Consider the following 15,196-nt stretch of genomic DNA (forward strand, 5'->3'; position numbering starts at 1 on the left):
GTGCCCCACTCACAGGCGCTCATCAAATTCATGGCCTCTGGGGTGCGGCAGAGTCTACGGCACAGCCCACTTCTGTGCTGGAAGCGTTTTACATTTATAGCAAAACCTCATTCATCTACTTCGCGCGTCGGAATTCTCACAGGAACTGGCAGAAGTTTAATAAGTCAGGAAGTATTTAATAAATAGAGGGAAATATTTTATAGAAAAGAATGGTTTCTCAGGCTTGGAGCACTTCCTGGCTGGTCTGTGTGTTTGCATCGCTACGACAGTTTTTAAAGTCAGTTTACTGAAGCAAAGCGCGTGCCCCTTCCGCGCTCATCGGCCGCCCGCCATGTGCAAGCGCAGAGCGAGCAGCTCTCCGGGCCGGAGGACAGCCCTCCACCGAGAGGGGAGAGTCCGGGCCCCAATATCGCCATGTGGAGCTTTATGGGTCAATCCTATGTCTAGTTCCTGAAAAATCAGCCTGCGGGCTACGACTGGAAATCAGCAGGTTAGATCCACGGTGAACTCAGCTCTAACATCAACAAAGCTTTTTGTCCGTGTGTTGAGCCATCTGGAAAACGAAGTGATAGAAGACTATATCAAAGGTGAATACGTTTGAACTTTTTCAACAAAGGTTATAAAAAACTTAGAAATTGATCCTTGAAATGAGCAAATTTCAAAGTATTCATTTGGCTGAATATTCCAAATACAGTTTTACTAGCACACTATGTCTTACACACATTTTGTAGGTTCATATATCCACGAGATCATTTCGGATTTTTTTTTTTTTTTGACAGGCAGAGTGGACAGTGAGAGAGAGAGACAGAGAGAAAGGTCTTCCTTTTGCTGTTGGTTTACCCTCCAATGGCCGCCGCGGCTGGCGCGCTGCGGCCGGCGCACCGCGCTGATCCGATGGCAGGAGCCAGGTGCTTCTCCTGGTCTCCCATGGGGTGCAGGGCCAAGGACTTGGGCCATCTTCCACTGCACTCCCTGGCCACAGCAGAGAGCTGGCCTGGAAGAGGGGCAACCGGGACAGGATCAGTGCCCCGACCGGGACTAGAACCCGGTGTGCCGGCGCCGCAAGGCGGAGGATTAGCCTAGTGAGCTGCGGCGCCGGCATCATTTCGGATTTTAACAATGAACTCAATGAAGCTCGGGGGGCAGGCACTTAGCCTGGCAGCTAAGATGCTGCGAGGACACCTCCACCTGATCCCGCAGTGCCCACATCTGACACTGACTCCAGCCTCCTCCTCGGGCAGTTCCTGGGAGGCACGGGCTTCTTGCCACCCTTGTGGGAAATTGGCATTGCATGCCCAGCTCCCAGCTGTGCCTAGCCCTGCGCATCACAGGCATTAGGAGCGAACCAACGGACAGGAGTGCTCCATTTCTGTCTCTCAGATAAGCAAATACGTGGAATATTACGTGTATTTCAAATATCTCATGAGTTTCTATTTTTAATTTGTGTGGAGGAGATAGAGTACTTTTCTCCACAGCTTTCATGACATGTCAAGCCCTGATCGGAACAGACTGCCCATCTCCTGAGAAGAACATAGCTTCATCCTTCCCGCGGTACTGGCTCCAGGAATGACAGAACTAGTTAAGGCCGGTGCCGTGGCTCAACAGGCTAATCCTCCGCCTTGCGGCGCCGGCACACCGGGTTCTAGTCCCGGTCGGGGCACTGATTCTGTCCCCGTTGCCCCTCTTCCAGGCCAGCTCTCTGCTATGGCCCAGGAGTGCAGTGGAGGATGGCCCAAGTCCTTGGGCCCTGCACCCGCATGGGAGACCAGGAGAAGCACCTGGCTCCTGGCTTCGGATCAGCACGATGAGCCGGCCACAGCGTGCCGGCCGCGGCGGCCATTGGAGGGTGAACCAACAGCAAATAAGACCTTTCTCTCTCTCTCTCTCTCTCACTGTCCACTCTGCCTGTCAAAAATAAAAATAAAATAAATAAAATTTAAAAAAAGAACCAGTTAAAACCCCAGCAAGTTTCCTATCCAGAGGTTGTTTCATTTCTGGGAGTCTTAACTCTTGTTTTTAATTTATGTGAAAGCCGAGAGAAGAGACCTCCTATACGGTGGCGCACAACCACCAGAGCTGGGCCAGGCCAAAGCCGGGAATGGGGGGTCCAGTCCAGCTCTCCTCCGTGGGTGCAGGGCCCCACCACTTGGCTAGGGCTCCTGCTCCAGGGTGCACATTAGCATGAGGTTGGAACAGGGGCGGAGCAGGATCTGAGCCCAGGCACCCTCCATGGGACGCAGCATCCGCTCAGCAGCACCGGCGCCCACAACGAGGGCTCGTTCTTTACGCCTCACGGGAGTCCAGAGTAAATCGCACCCACATTCAAACTTACCCTGTCTGCAGAAAAGACCCAGTGGCAGGGAACGCCACCTTCCAGGACGACGTATTTGGGAAACAGACTCTGATTTCACACAAAGGGAGGAGTGAGGAGCTTCCCACGTTAGCAGGTGATGCCCCCTGGTCCAGGCTTGACGCTGGGGCACTGAGGCATTTTCCATACACGTGATGTTTCATGAGAAGGGAGGGGCCTATCGTTCCTTGCACAGACCGGCTTTCAACAGTGACTGGGGTGGGGTAGGCAGCTCAGCACGTCAGGTGGAGCTGGCACTCGCCACGCCAGCAGCCCGTATCGGGTTGGAGTCTGGGTGCGGCATGGCCAGTGCAGCTCCCTGCTAATGCACCTGGGAAAGCAGCAGAAGATAGCGAAGGGCTCGGGCCCCTGCACCCATGCGGGAGGCCAGAATGGAATTCCTGGCTCCTGGCTTTGGCTTGGTCCAGACCTGGCTATTGTACCCATTTGGGGAGCAAATCAATGGACTGAAGATCTTTCTCTCTCTCTTTTCCTCTCTCTGCCTTTCAAATAAACAAGTCTTAAAAAAATAATAATAAGGGGCTGGCACTGTGGCATAGCAGCTAAAGCCGCCGCCTGCAGTGCCGGCATCCCATATGGGCGCCAGTTTGAGTCACAGCTGCTCCAATTCTTATTCAGCCCTCTGCTATGGCCTGGGAAAGCAGTGGAAGATGGCCCAAGTGCTTGGGCCCCTGTACCCACGTGGGAGGCCAGAATGGAATTCCTGGCTCCTGGCTTCAGATTGGCCCAGCGCTGGCCATTGCAGTCATTTGGGATGTGAAACAGAAGATGGAAGAACTTTCTCTCTCTCTGCCTCTGCCGCTCTATAACTCTGCCTTTCAGATAAACAAATCTTTAAAAAATAAGATCAAATCAAACTCATTAAAGCACACATAGCCCTTTTAAAAAATAATGAAAGAAGGGGGAATCTACAGCAAGCAAAACTTTTGGTGTCATTTTACCATGATGTCTTGAGAAAACTGTCAAAGGTCAGTAGAAGCCAGGGATGCATCACGGCCTTCCCAACAGCTCTCCTTGGACGACCTAAGCCACGCACCCCTCAGGAAAACTCACCTCAGCAGTGTAAATGTAGATGGTGTTGAAGTTTGCTGCCACCAGGGCCCTCAGCATGAAGAGGAAGCCAATCAGGCCCGCACTGGAGAGGAGGAGGTGGAGGGAAGTTCTAACAGGTGCCTGGAGGGCTTCCCGGGCCCCTCCACGCGCACTAGAGATGCTGGAGCTACCTGCAGTCCAGAGCCCACAGGGGGCGCTGTGCCTCCACTGGCCTGATCATGGGGGTCCTCAAGTCAGCCTCCCAGGCTCCTCCCTTGGCCTCTCCACTCCCCTGGCTAAGCCCTTCCACCCTGGCCCTCCAGTGGGCCCACTCTGTCTGCCACCTCCCCTTGCAAAGCAGCGTGGACAGTGCAGAGTAACTGATGGACAGCCATCGCCCAGTATCCGGAAGGCATTGGTTCCATGCTTCCCTTAAAGACACAAAATCCCGTGGCTGGCGTTATGGCTCAGAGGGTTAAGCACCGTCTAGGATTCCAGCATTTCGGATGCTGGTTTGAAGTCCAGCCGCTCCATTTCCAATCCAGCTCCCTGCTAAAGTGCACGGGAAAGCGGTGGAAGATGGTTCAAGTGCTTGGGGCCCTGCTACCCATGTGGGAACCCAGATGAAGCTCCTGGCTCCTGGCCCCTACCTGGACCAGCCCCATACAGGGTGCCCATTTGGGAGTGAACCAATGGATGGAAGATTCTCCCTTTCTCTGCCTTTCAACTATTTTTTAAAATGATACAAAAATCTCTGGCTGCTCATTGCCTTATTTAAAATAGCATGGCATTTGCACAGAATCTATGTACACCCTCCAGGATACTTTAAATCATCTCTAGATCCCTAATAATGCCCAATATGATGTAAACGCTATGGAAATAGTTGTCACACTGCACTGTTTAGGGAATGATAGAAAACATCTGTGCACGGTTAGAGATGCACATCTCCTCCTTTTAGTATGTTCACTTGGCGATTGGTAGAATCTGCAGATCGGAACCCCAGGATCAGAGGCCTGACTGTGTATGACAACTCGGGCCTCTCTAGGGGTGCAAACCAATTGTGCAATGAACTTCACGTGACAGGTACGTTATCTGTATCACCAAGCTACCACGGTGTGGGTACAGATAACTCAGCAAACAAGGGTCCCAGGTCTCCAGGAAGCTTTGCTTAGGGGTAGTAAGTGTTTTGGTGGACAAAGCGAGGACACCAATGCTGGTGCCCACTTCCTTGGGAGCCGGGGGGGAGGGGGGGCAAGAGCAGCAGGGAATGGGAGTGGGAGATCCCGGGCAAGACCTCTCCAGTCAAACAAGCAGCCCACGCACTATGCTCCCTGGGGAAAGGACTGTTCCCTGCCCCCCCTGAGTGCCAGAAGTCAGGAGACCCGTGAGAAAACCAACACAGACTCGTTTTGAAGGAACCCAAGAGGGAAATACCTTGACGTGCAAATATTGAGGAGAAGGAAGAATAGAGCTGTGCATCCCATGGTGATCGAAAGGCTGAGCCGTCTTCCCAGGAAATTGATGCCCAAGATATTTAAAGGATTCACTAGGAAGCAAACAGCAAGGACAATTAATCCCCGGGACCTCGGAACACAAGCGGCATCTACGACAGTGCCACGGGCTCCTCCTCGCACGCATGGAAACCTCGCGAGGGTCCCAGCCCAAGCCCAGTCACTGTCATCAGCCTCATGACTCCATCAACCCACTTCCCCGTGTGGGTAGGAGCGACAAGCCCTGGCACACGTGAGAGGCACACTCGGTCCAGAGGCTTATTCCACCCCTTGGTTCTGCGGGAGACTGCTGACCTAGGTCTGTGTTGTCAATGTTTTATACTGTTTCCACCAGCCTCAAGGTGCCGGGAAGTTTTCAGTACCCTCACTTCAAGTCAACTAGAATAGAAATAATGTTGCCAATTAAAATCTCACAGGCCCTTGAAGACACAGCCCCATTTCAGAGCTGTTAAGTGTGGGGGAAATGCATCCTAGAACAGATACAATACTGTGATCCCTCAGCTTCTGTCCACGCCAAGTCCACGCGGGAGCCACGTCGGTGTGATCTGGGGACTTGGTCATCCAGCAAGCACAAGCCATGGCACAGGGTCACACTTCTCTCCTCCCACACCCAAGACAGAGGGGGACCCAGCGCACAAGCAATTTCGCCAACGGTGCTGATGATCATGGTCTGGTAATCCGAGGGGGCGAACATGTGGCAGTGGCAGGGGTGCTGGCTCTCCTCCGAGTCCCCCCCAGTCACCACAACTTCCGAGTCCGACTTTGAACCACAGACCATGTCCCGCTCCAACAGTTCCGCACTGGCCAGGATAACCCCATAGTAGGCGAAAGAGATCCCCAGCCTGGAAACGAGAGAACATCATCTGTGGGCAAAGCTTATAGCACACCTGCAGGACAAGTGGCATCACAGGGAGCACGCAGGGACGGGGTTACAAGTGGAAGGACACTGGCCGGCGCCGCGGCTCACTAGGCTAATCCTCCGCCTTGCGGCGCCGGCACACCAGGTTCTAGTCCCGGTCGGGGCACCGATCCTGTCCCAGTTGCCCCTCTTCCAGGCCAGCTCTCTGCTGTGGCCAGGGGGTGCAGTGGAGGATGACCCAAGTGCTTGGGCCCTGCACCCCATGGGAGACCAGGATAAGCACCTGGCTCCTGGCTTCGGATCAGCGCGGTGCGCCGGCCTCAGCGCGCTACCGCGGCGGCCATTGGAGGGTGAACCAACGGCAAAAAGGAAGACCTTTCTCTCTGTCTCTCTCTCACTGTCCACTCTGCCTGTCAAAAAAGAAAGAAAGAAAGAAAAACAAGTGGAAGGACACAGCATGGCAAGGCAAAGGGCACAGGAAGCCCAGCTCTCCTGTCAACCACGAAACCACAGCACTCACAGAAATGTCTGCTGCCAACAGGTGTGCACTTGTGTGTGGTACAGATGTAGGAGTGAACCAGTGGAGAGACCTCTCTCTCCTCCCTCCCTCTCTCCCCCTCTCTGTCTCTCTCTCTGCAAAAGTACTTTGAAATCTATGCATAGTTTTTTAACAGTATTCATTTTCCATGAACTTTTTCAAGACCCCTTGTATGCATGGATTTCAAAGTTTTTTTGTACCAAGATAAACTTGCCTTTTAATTCCATTTCCACCAACTTTTGGAAGCATCCTTGTACATGTTATGTAGACATAATTGGTTGGATAAGTACATGGCTCTAAATCGCAAATTTCCCCTCTCAGCTGGCAGCTCACTTAACAGGTTCTTCAGGACACTGTGCGCCTCATCTAATGTGAAGCTCATCACTCGCTGTTCACTTGGCACTCGTGTGTCCTGTTCAGGAAATCCCCAGACTCAAGGGCACGCGAGCAGAGAAGCATGGTGCAGCGAGGACGCGGGCCTGGGGACCCACAGGGCCGTCTCTGGGACGTCCGGACAGAGACCAGGCTGCAGAAGGCAAGAGGCGAGCTCAGGGGCTCCTTCAAAAAAATCACAAAACTGGCTGTAGACCATCTTGGTCTTTCCTGTCTCTTTTTAAGGACTTGATCTACTTGTTTTTGTTGGTGGCAGCACTGGTGTCCTGAGAGAGCGCGCTGCCGGCCACGTCTGGGGTCGGTCCTGCGTCTCCTCCCCTCGGTAGCACCCAGGGTGGATTGACTTCAGCGGGTGCCCATTTAGACAGATTCTGAAGTAGTCACAATCTTACCAGATGACCCAGGTCTGCAGCGTGGTCCGTAAGTACTTAGCATCCAGTAAGTCTGCAAATCTTCCTCTCTTTTCCTGGGCGATGGGAAGGGAAGACGGAATCCATTGAGCAGGCTAAGGGTGACCAAGGCTGTGTCCAGAGCTTGAGGTCACAGAGAACCGAGCGCACATGCAGGAACCAGACCCCTGGGTAACTGTCTTCCACGTTCGTCTCTGCCACTCAGGCCTTGGGCTTGTCGTTCTCAACCACAAGGAGCCAAACCCAGGGAACTCAGGCTCTAACCCTTTCTCCCTCCTCCTCCTCACCAGCGCTGTGCAGGGAGGGGGACCTGGTGGGGGAGTCCTACATTCACGTGAAAATGAAACATCAAGAACAAACAAGAGGCTGTGTGAGGCGATGGCGGGAGTGTGAAAGGGAGCAAAAGCGGCCGACTTCTCTGTCTCCAGGGGCGGGTGGCGGACGCATCTTTGTCCGTCCTCCGTGCCCATTCCAACACCTCTGGATGAAGTAGTCGGGATGGGCTGTGGACGACCGCACAGAGGGCTTCCAGGTGAAGCCAGGATGCTCCAGCTGATACACAGCACCCTTTCCTCACAGCACCTCCAGGGAGGCTGCAGTGTGGCCCGGGCTCTCCCGGGTGCTGTGGCCACAGACAGAGCTTGAAGGGGCTCTGAGGCAGCTCCTGGAGGGCTCTGGGGCTGAGTGCGGCAAGCACAGGCCCTGCTTTCACCTGAGTTAACAGGCTCTGCCTCCTCATCGCCGGAACAACCCTGACCAACAAAGAGTACGTGGCCCATGAGGCTGGCCCGTGGCACAGTGGATGAAGCAGCCACCGCGATGCTCGCGTTCCATACAAGAGGGCCCTTTGAGTCCCAGCTGCCCTACTTCCCATCCAGCTCCCTAATGCACCTAGGAAAACAGCAGATGGCCCGAGTGCTTGGGCCCCTGCACCCACGTGGGAGACCTGGAGGAAGCTCCTGGCTCCTGATCAGTTTAGCTCCAGCCACTGCTGCCTTTGGGGGAGTGAACCAGTGGATGGAAGACCTCTCTCCTCTAACTGTAACTCTCTCAAATAAATAAATCTTTAAAAAATTGCATGGCCCAGAGAGGGTAAGTCTTACCTAAGGCCACACAGCCACTGAGAGCAGCCTAGGATCCAGGTCTCGGGAGCCCAGACCTGAGGCTTGCCCATCCACCTCTCCCGGCCCCTTGAGTTCAGCTGTGACTGTGCTCCCGAGTGTCACCGAGAGGCCGCAAAGCTGAACTTAGCGAATCTTAAACTTTGTTCTAATAAACCATTTGGTTCGGAACCGTCGGCTCCAGCACAAACGGGAGAACCTGTCCATCTCCCCTCCAGAGCGGCCCTGCTCCGCCACGCGTCGCCGAGCCCCTGGAGCCACCGCGCGTGGCCTCCTCCTGCTCAGCCCGCGTCCCCCTCAGTCCCCTTAAGGTGCTCGCCCTGCCCTGGCTCAGTGCCACCCACACCACTCACCAGACGCCTCTAGGCACCTGGGCTCCGCTCAGTTACCGATTCCTACGTGGCGCTCATCTCAGAACCAGACGGGGGCTGGAAGGCAGCTCTGTCTGCACAGGGCCACTGTCAACACAGGACTGCAGAGGGACAAAAGCGTCTCCCTGGCTTGGAGAGGGAGCGGGGAGGAGGAAGGAAGGGGACGGAGAGGGTGGGAGAGGAGAGACGGGGAGGGGACAGAGGTGCAGGAGGGCGAGTGTGGGGGTGGGGAAGGCAGGAGGAGGTGGGGCACAGAGGTGTTGGGTGGGAGAGGAGACAGGGAGGGGACAGAGGTGCAGAGGGCGAGCGTGGGGGTGGGGAAGGCAGGAGGAGGTGGGGAGGCACAGAGGTGTTGGGTGGGAGAGGAGGGGACAGAGGTGCAGAGGGCGAGCGTGGGGGTGGGGAAGGCAGGAGGAGGTGGGGAGGCACAGAGGTGTTGGGTGGGAGAGGAGAGACGGGGAGGGGACAGAGGTGCAGAGGGCGAGCGTGGGGGCAGGGAAGGTGGGAGGAGGGGGGGCACAGAGGTGTTGGGTGGGAGAGGAGAGACAGGGAGGGGACAGAGGTGCAGGAGGGCGAGCATGGGGGGGGGGGAGGCGGAAGGAGGTGGGGGGGCACGGAGGCGTTGAGCGGGAGAGGAGAGACGGGGAGGGGACAGAGGTGCAGGAGGGCGAGCATGGGGGGGGCGGGATGTGGACGAGCAGGTGTGGAGGAAGAGCAGGAGGGGGATGGAACAGGAGCCTCGCAGCCGCTGTCCCTGCGCCCGCTTCTCGGGGTGCACAACAAAAACCAGGCTTGGCCACCTGATCAGACTGCTGACCCTGCGTAAGTTCTCAGTTTGCTAAGGTTTACTTTGCGCCACCGATTTTATGTATACTATTGACAAACTCCACTTGAAGATTATGTCTACTCTCTACCACGCACAATGGCTTCATTTATTCAGCCTCGCTTGGCAAGTAATTAGTCCTCCCATCATGTTTTGCATGGTAAGATGTGGCTGTCGGTATCATGGGAGCAAGGTAGAAGTTACCTGATGGTGATATCGTAGCTGCCTGAATTCTGAACCCACAACAGCTTATTTTCCAAGTTCGGGAAATAGACTAATAGAGCGCCTCCTAGTCTTGGGAAGAAAGCTCAGGTTTCCTGCTCCACTATCAGGTTCCGGAAAACACGGAAGTACGGGAAGCAAAGTGCGAATACCTTACGTAAGCACAGCTATGAGCAGGAAGACTGTCCGGGGTGCTCAGCCCTCGTGAGTTCCGATTACTGCGCACGTGCTGTCCTACACTCAGCCGCAGACCAGGGTGGGGATCTGGGGCAGCAGTTAAGATTTCACTTGGGGGGCGGGGGAGGTGGCATCGTGGTGCAGCAGGTAAAGCCGCCAACGGCGATGCCAGCACTCTCATGGGCACCTGTCTGTGCCCCAGCTGCTCCACTTCCAATTTTGCTCCCTGCTAACAGCCTGGGATAGCCATGGAAGATGTCCCAAGTGCTGGGGCCCCTGCCACCACGTGGGAGACCCAGATGAAGCTCCTGGCTTTGGCCTGGCCATTACGGTCATCTGGGGAGTGAACAGTGGGTGGAAAGTCTCTCTCTGTCTCTCCCTCTCCCTCTCTCAAATAATCTTTAGAAACAACATAAAGGTCACCGAGGACACCTGCACTACAGCTCCTTTCCTTCAGCCTCAGCTCCTGCTAACACCCATTGGAGATAAAGCAAGCAACAGCTCCTGCTAACACCCATCGGAGAAGCAACAAGTGACAGCTCAGGTATCTGGGCACCTGCCACCCACACAAGAGCCCTGAGTTCCAGTCTCTTGGCTTTGATCTGGCCCAGCCCTGGTTGTTGTAGGCATTTAGGGAGTGAACCAGAAGAGAGAAGATCTCTCTGCCTTTCAAAGAAATAAAATTTTTTTTTAAAAAAAGTAAAAACGAGTTTAAAAGTCAATAGATTAAATCTTAACACACACACACACACACAACACCAACCAAACACCCCAAATCTGCAACCAGGTGCTCTGCACCCGTCTTAGCTCCAGGACAGGCTCTCCCCGGCCACGCCAGCCCCGATGGTGCTGTGACCCAACAGCTGTTCCCTGTACTGTTGGTGTCCTTGCACTGGTGCTGAGGACTCTCCACTCTGCCAGACGTCTGATAAGCTTGCATTTTGTCCTCCTCCTATCGCTGATCTATGTGCTCTTCTGCTCAAATGACTGATGAAGACACGGAAGGCCTTGAACGCCAGGGTGAGAATTCAGGCTTCACCCAGCTGTCATGGCTGGGGGAGGAGGAGAGGCGGGGGCCACGCTGACAGCCCTGAGCAGATGGGATGGTATGTGTCATTTGAAGCATGTCTGACAGTTGTGCTGGGCAAGATGACACAGCTGAGGAGTTGGCTGAAGATACGAAGATTGTGAGAGAGGCCGGTGCTGTGGTGTAGCAGGTAAAGCCACCGCCGGCAATGCCGGCATCCCATATGGGTGCCGGTTTGAGTCCCAGCTTTTCCACTTCCAATCCAGCTCCCTGCTAACATGCCTGGGAAAGCAGAAGATGACCCAAGTCCCTGGGCCCCTGCACCCACGTGGGAGACCTGGAAGAGGCTCCAGGCTCCTGACCAGCCCAGCTCCAGCTGTTGCAGCCATTTGGAGAGTGAACCAGCAAATCAAAGAAGTGTGTCTCCCTCTCTATCTAACTCTGCTTTTCAAATAAACAAAAAATCTTAAACTATTGGGTGAACACGCCAGTGAGCCCTGGGAGCTGGGCAAGTGTGGTGGCGGGGAGACGCTGGAGTCAGTGGGGACGCAGCAGAGTGAGAAGACTGCAGCCCATGCTGGCTGGGGACGCGAAGCGAGAAGCACCAGGCACAGTGCGGCACAGTTCTGCTCACGCGTAGATCCGCAACGACAGCACAGGCGCAGGAGAGGGAGTGGAGAGGGACCTCTTAACGGGTACTGTGTCTGAGCTGATTTGTAAAGTTAGATAGTAGCGATAGTTACCCAACATTGTCACTGTATCCGATGCCACTGAATTCAACACCTAAAAACAGTTTAAAAGGCAAATTTTCTATTATGTGTATTTTATAACGATTCTTTAAAAAGATTTGTTTTTGAAAAGCAGAATGCGAGGAGGAGAGACAGAGGGTTTTCCATCTTCTGGTTCATTTTCCCAATAGCTGTAACAGCTAGGGCTGGGCCACCAGGGTCTCCATCATCCTCTGCCTTCCCAAGCACATTAGCAGGGAGCTGGCAGGAAGTGGGGCAGCCAGGACTCCAACCTGCACTCCAGTATGGGGTGCCAGGCACTGAAGCAGTGGCTTAACCACAATGCTGCCCCTAACCATGATTTTTAACAAGAAAATATGAAGGAAGAAAGAAAAGATGGGGAAGGGGCGACACGAAGCTGACTGGAAGAAGACAGAGTTCTGTTTCACACCAGATGAACCCGGGCTTTATGCACTTCTCAACTCCAACCTTAATATGAAGGTACTTCAAGAAGTTTGTGGAAAGTGGAATTAAATGAATTTTTATTACAGGTGTCTTCAAGAAATTCATTGAAAACATGTATTATGAAAAAAATCTGCTTTTTTATAAAATTTTGCACAAAAAAAAAAGCTTTTAATTCCACTCTTCTATGACCTTTCTAACGCCCCACCACCTCCTATGGAGAGAGAAAGATGTAGAGCTGGAATACAGATGTAGACCAGGACTGAACACTTGGAGATGGTCACGTGCTCTGGCCAGCCGAGCCCCCAGATGTGCCCAATCTTCATGTCAGACACGCTGCTTGCTATTCCCCAAACAACTTCTTCAACAAGTTCCCAAGAGATTCTGTGAGAACAGGTGCACTTGGCCAGCAGAAAGCTGGCACATCCTGTCGATACGAGGATTAGGAGCTATAACGACACTCCAGAGAACAAGCACAAAAAAAATAAATAAATAAATATCAGCCACACAACACAGAAAAAAAGGTATGAACCAGATAAAGTCTTTCAAGCTTTCATTTGTAAGAGAATTTTACAAAATAAAGTGGACAAGAAGAGATTTTATAAGGAATACTCAGGATTCATATGAGTAGCTGTAAAATGCCGCTGAGAAACAAACACTTGAATAATGGAGATATAGCCTTGTAGCGAGACAGGTGCACGTAATATGATAGGGCGTCTCTCTACACTAGCCATGAAGCCAACAAACCCCAATGAAACTCGCATGGGATTTTTTTTAGAGGAAGGTGAGAGCAGATCTTGATAAAGTGACTCAAAAATTATTCTCTAAAAATAGGCCCAAGAAAAGTAACTTAGAAACTTCCAAAAAAGAAATTTAACCAAGGGAATTTACCCTATCAGGTGTAAAAAAACACAGCAACATACTATAATTAAAACAGTGTCATATTGGACCAACAAGAGACTTATCTTTTTCCCAACAATGCTCTACCATATAGTAACTGTTTATATGTACATTTGAATCTATAAATCATTAGAACAGAATAAATTGTTAAAAATACAATCAAATACTCATTCAAGAGATGGATCATTCAATAAAATCCTACGGTGCAACTAGTTAACCATCTGGATATAACAAAGCTAAGTTTGTGTTATTTTTTAAAATATCCAGTTAAACTCAGATCCAACATTTAAATACTAAGAATAGGTGGTGCAGTAGGTTAATCCTCTGCCTGTGGCGGCGGCATCCCATGTGGGTGCCGGTTCTGGTCTTGGCTGCTCCACTTCCAATCCAGCTCTCTACTATGGCCTGGGAAGGCACTGGAGGATGGCTCAAGTCCTTGGGACCCTTGCACCCATGTGGGAGACCCAGAGGAAGCTCCTGGCTCCTGGCTCCAGATCAACACAGCTCCAGCCATTGCAGCCATTTGGGAAGTGAACCAACGGACGGAGGATCTTTGTCTCTCCCTCTCACTGTCTGTAACTCTGCCTCTCAAATAAATAAATAAAATCTAAATACTAAGAATAAAGCCACATTAACCCAATGGGAAGGAGAGGAATTGAAGACATCAGTGGTAATGCAAATGCAGCTTAGTGGATGGGTGCTTGGTGCAGTAGTTAAGATGGGGCGATGGTGAAGATCCCACTGGAGAAGCCCTCATCCCTTACCCAGACTCCTAGGTGTGAGCCCTGGCTCCACTACAAATTCAGCCTCCTGCTGATGTGCGCTCATAGAGGCAGCGAGTGATGACTCAAGTGGCAGGGTCCCAGCCACCCACGTAGGAGCCCCAGATTGAGTTTCGGCTCCTGGCTTCAGCCTGGTCCAGCCCTGGATATTGCAGGCCTTTGAGGAGTGAAACACTAGATGGAGGGAGATGTTTCTCTAATAAAGTTAAAATTCAAATCAGACTGAAAATATATGATCCAAGTACTGAACTCAAGCACTTAGAGTAGAAAAGGAACAAAACAGCTCTGTATTAAGATGGCAGAATTGGGAGGGAGCTTACTGCTCTAGTCCAGGAGAAGACAGTTCTAAAAACATGGACAGAGTGCAGCCTCAGGGAAGAGTTAGGAAAAAACAGCAGGAAAAGCTCCACGCAAATTAGAGGGACACTGTGGACCTACGTGGAGGGCGTGGGCACACACAGCTCGGGACTCAGGCAGCCGAGAGCCTCAGCACCAGCGCAGGAGAGTGAGGCGAGACCAGAGCTGCTGGCAAGAGGCTGTGGGCGGAGCCTGGTGGGGATTTGGCTTGGAGCCCTGTGGGGGACAGCATACCCAGCAAGCTAGAAGAGAAAAAAACAAAAGGAGGGCTTGTTTCTCTCCCTGACCACCCTGCAACTGGTGTCCTGTAACAAGCTGAGCGAGGCTGGGCGCCATTTTTGACATGCGTAACAGCTGTGCCAGCTCCTGCCCGCGTGTTCAGCAACCAGCTGTGCGAGACTCCTAAGTCCAGCGAGGAAAACTGACAGGGCTGGGTGCTCGTGGCTGCGGGAGGCTCGTGTGCCAGGACTGTGAAAACACTGAGGCTGCGTGGGAGGTCTCAGCTGTGGCAGGGACATTGGGCAGTCGCTGTGGGAGGCTCCGCACCATCAGGGCTCCCTGGGGACCTGGTGAGGGTCACTGCTGGGGAACCTGAGCTTCCACTGAGGACTGCACAGATCCTTTGTCTGGTTCTTGTGGCACAGCAGACAAATACTATGCCTACTGGTACTGGTGCCCAGACACTGGTTTCCTTAGAGGAAAGGAGGTGAGCTGAGACTACGTCAACAGAGCTGAACAAACCTCCCCTGATTTAAAAAAAAAAAAAGCCACAAGATTTACCAAGCCAACCTGGGTGTCACCACTCCTTTCACCCTGGAGTGCTGACAGAGCCCAACACACGCCTCCAGGTACTCACTGAAAAAGCAGACACTCCACTAAGCCACAGAGGCATAGTCCAAAGATAAAAACCATAACAGGGAAAAAATGAAGAAACCAAGGAGTATTTCCACAAATGCCTAATAATAAACACAGCGATTAAAGAAACAAGGAAGACAACATGACACAACACTTCAGTACTCAAATGTGAAGATGAGAGATTGAAGAAATGCCAGAAAAGGAATTCAAAAAGTTGATTGTATGATTGCTCAGAAGTTATCACAAGCAAATCCACA

At 52.6% G+C, this 15,196-nt stretch overlaps 1 protein-coding gene across 1 annotated transcript in view; it reads right to left on the bottom strand.

Annotated features, from left to right (window-relative positions):
- The window catches only part of SVOPL (SVOP like), a 55,013-nt gene that overhangs the window by 18,833 nt on the left and 20,984 nt on the right, over positions 1–15,196 (bottom strand). Inside the window, exons 9-12 of the mRNA XM_062190197.1 lie at positions 7,097–7,170; positions 5,551–5,756; positions 4,838–4,949; positions 3,425–3,506 (exon numbers count right to left, since the gene is read on the bottom strand). Coding sequence (XP_062046181.1) covers positions 3,425–3,506; positions 4,838–4,949; positions 5,551–5,756; positions 7,097–7,170 — 474 coding nt within the window. The remainder of the gene's footprint in view (positions 1–3,424; positions 3,507–4,837; positions 4,950–5,550; positions 5,757–7,096; positions 7,171–15,196) is intronic.

Source organism: Lepus europaeus, chromosome 1 (assembly GCF_033115175.1).
Source record: "Lepus europaeus isolate LE1 chromosome 1, mLepTim1.pri, whole genome shotgun sequence".
Lineage (NCBI taxonomy): Eukaryota > Metazoa > Chordata > Mammalia > Lagomorpha > Leporidae > Lepus > Lepus europaeus.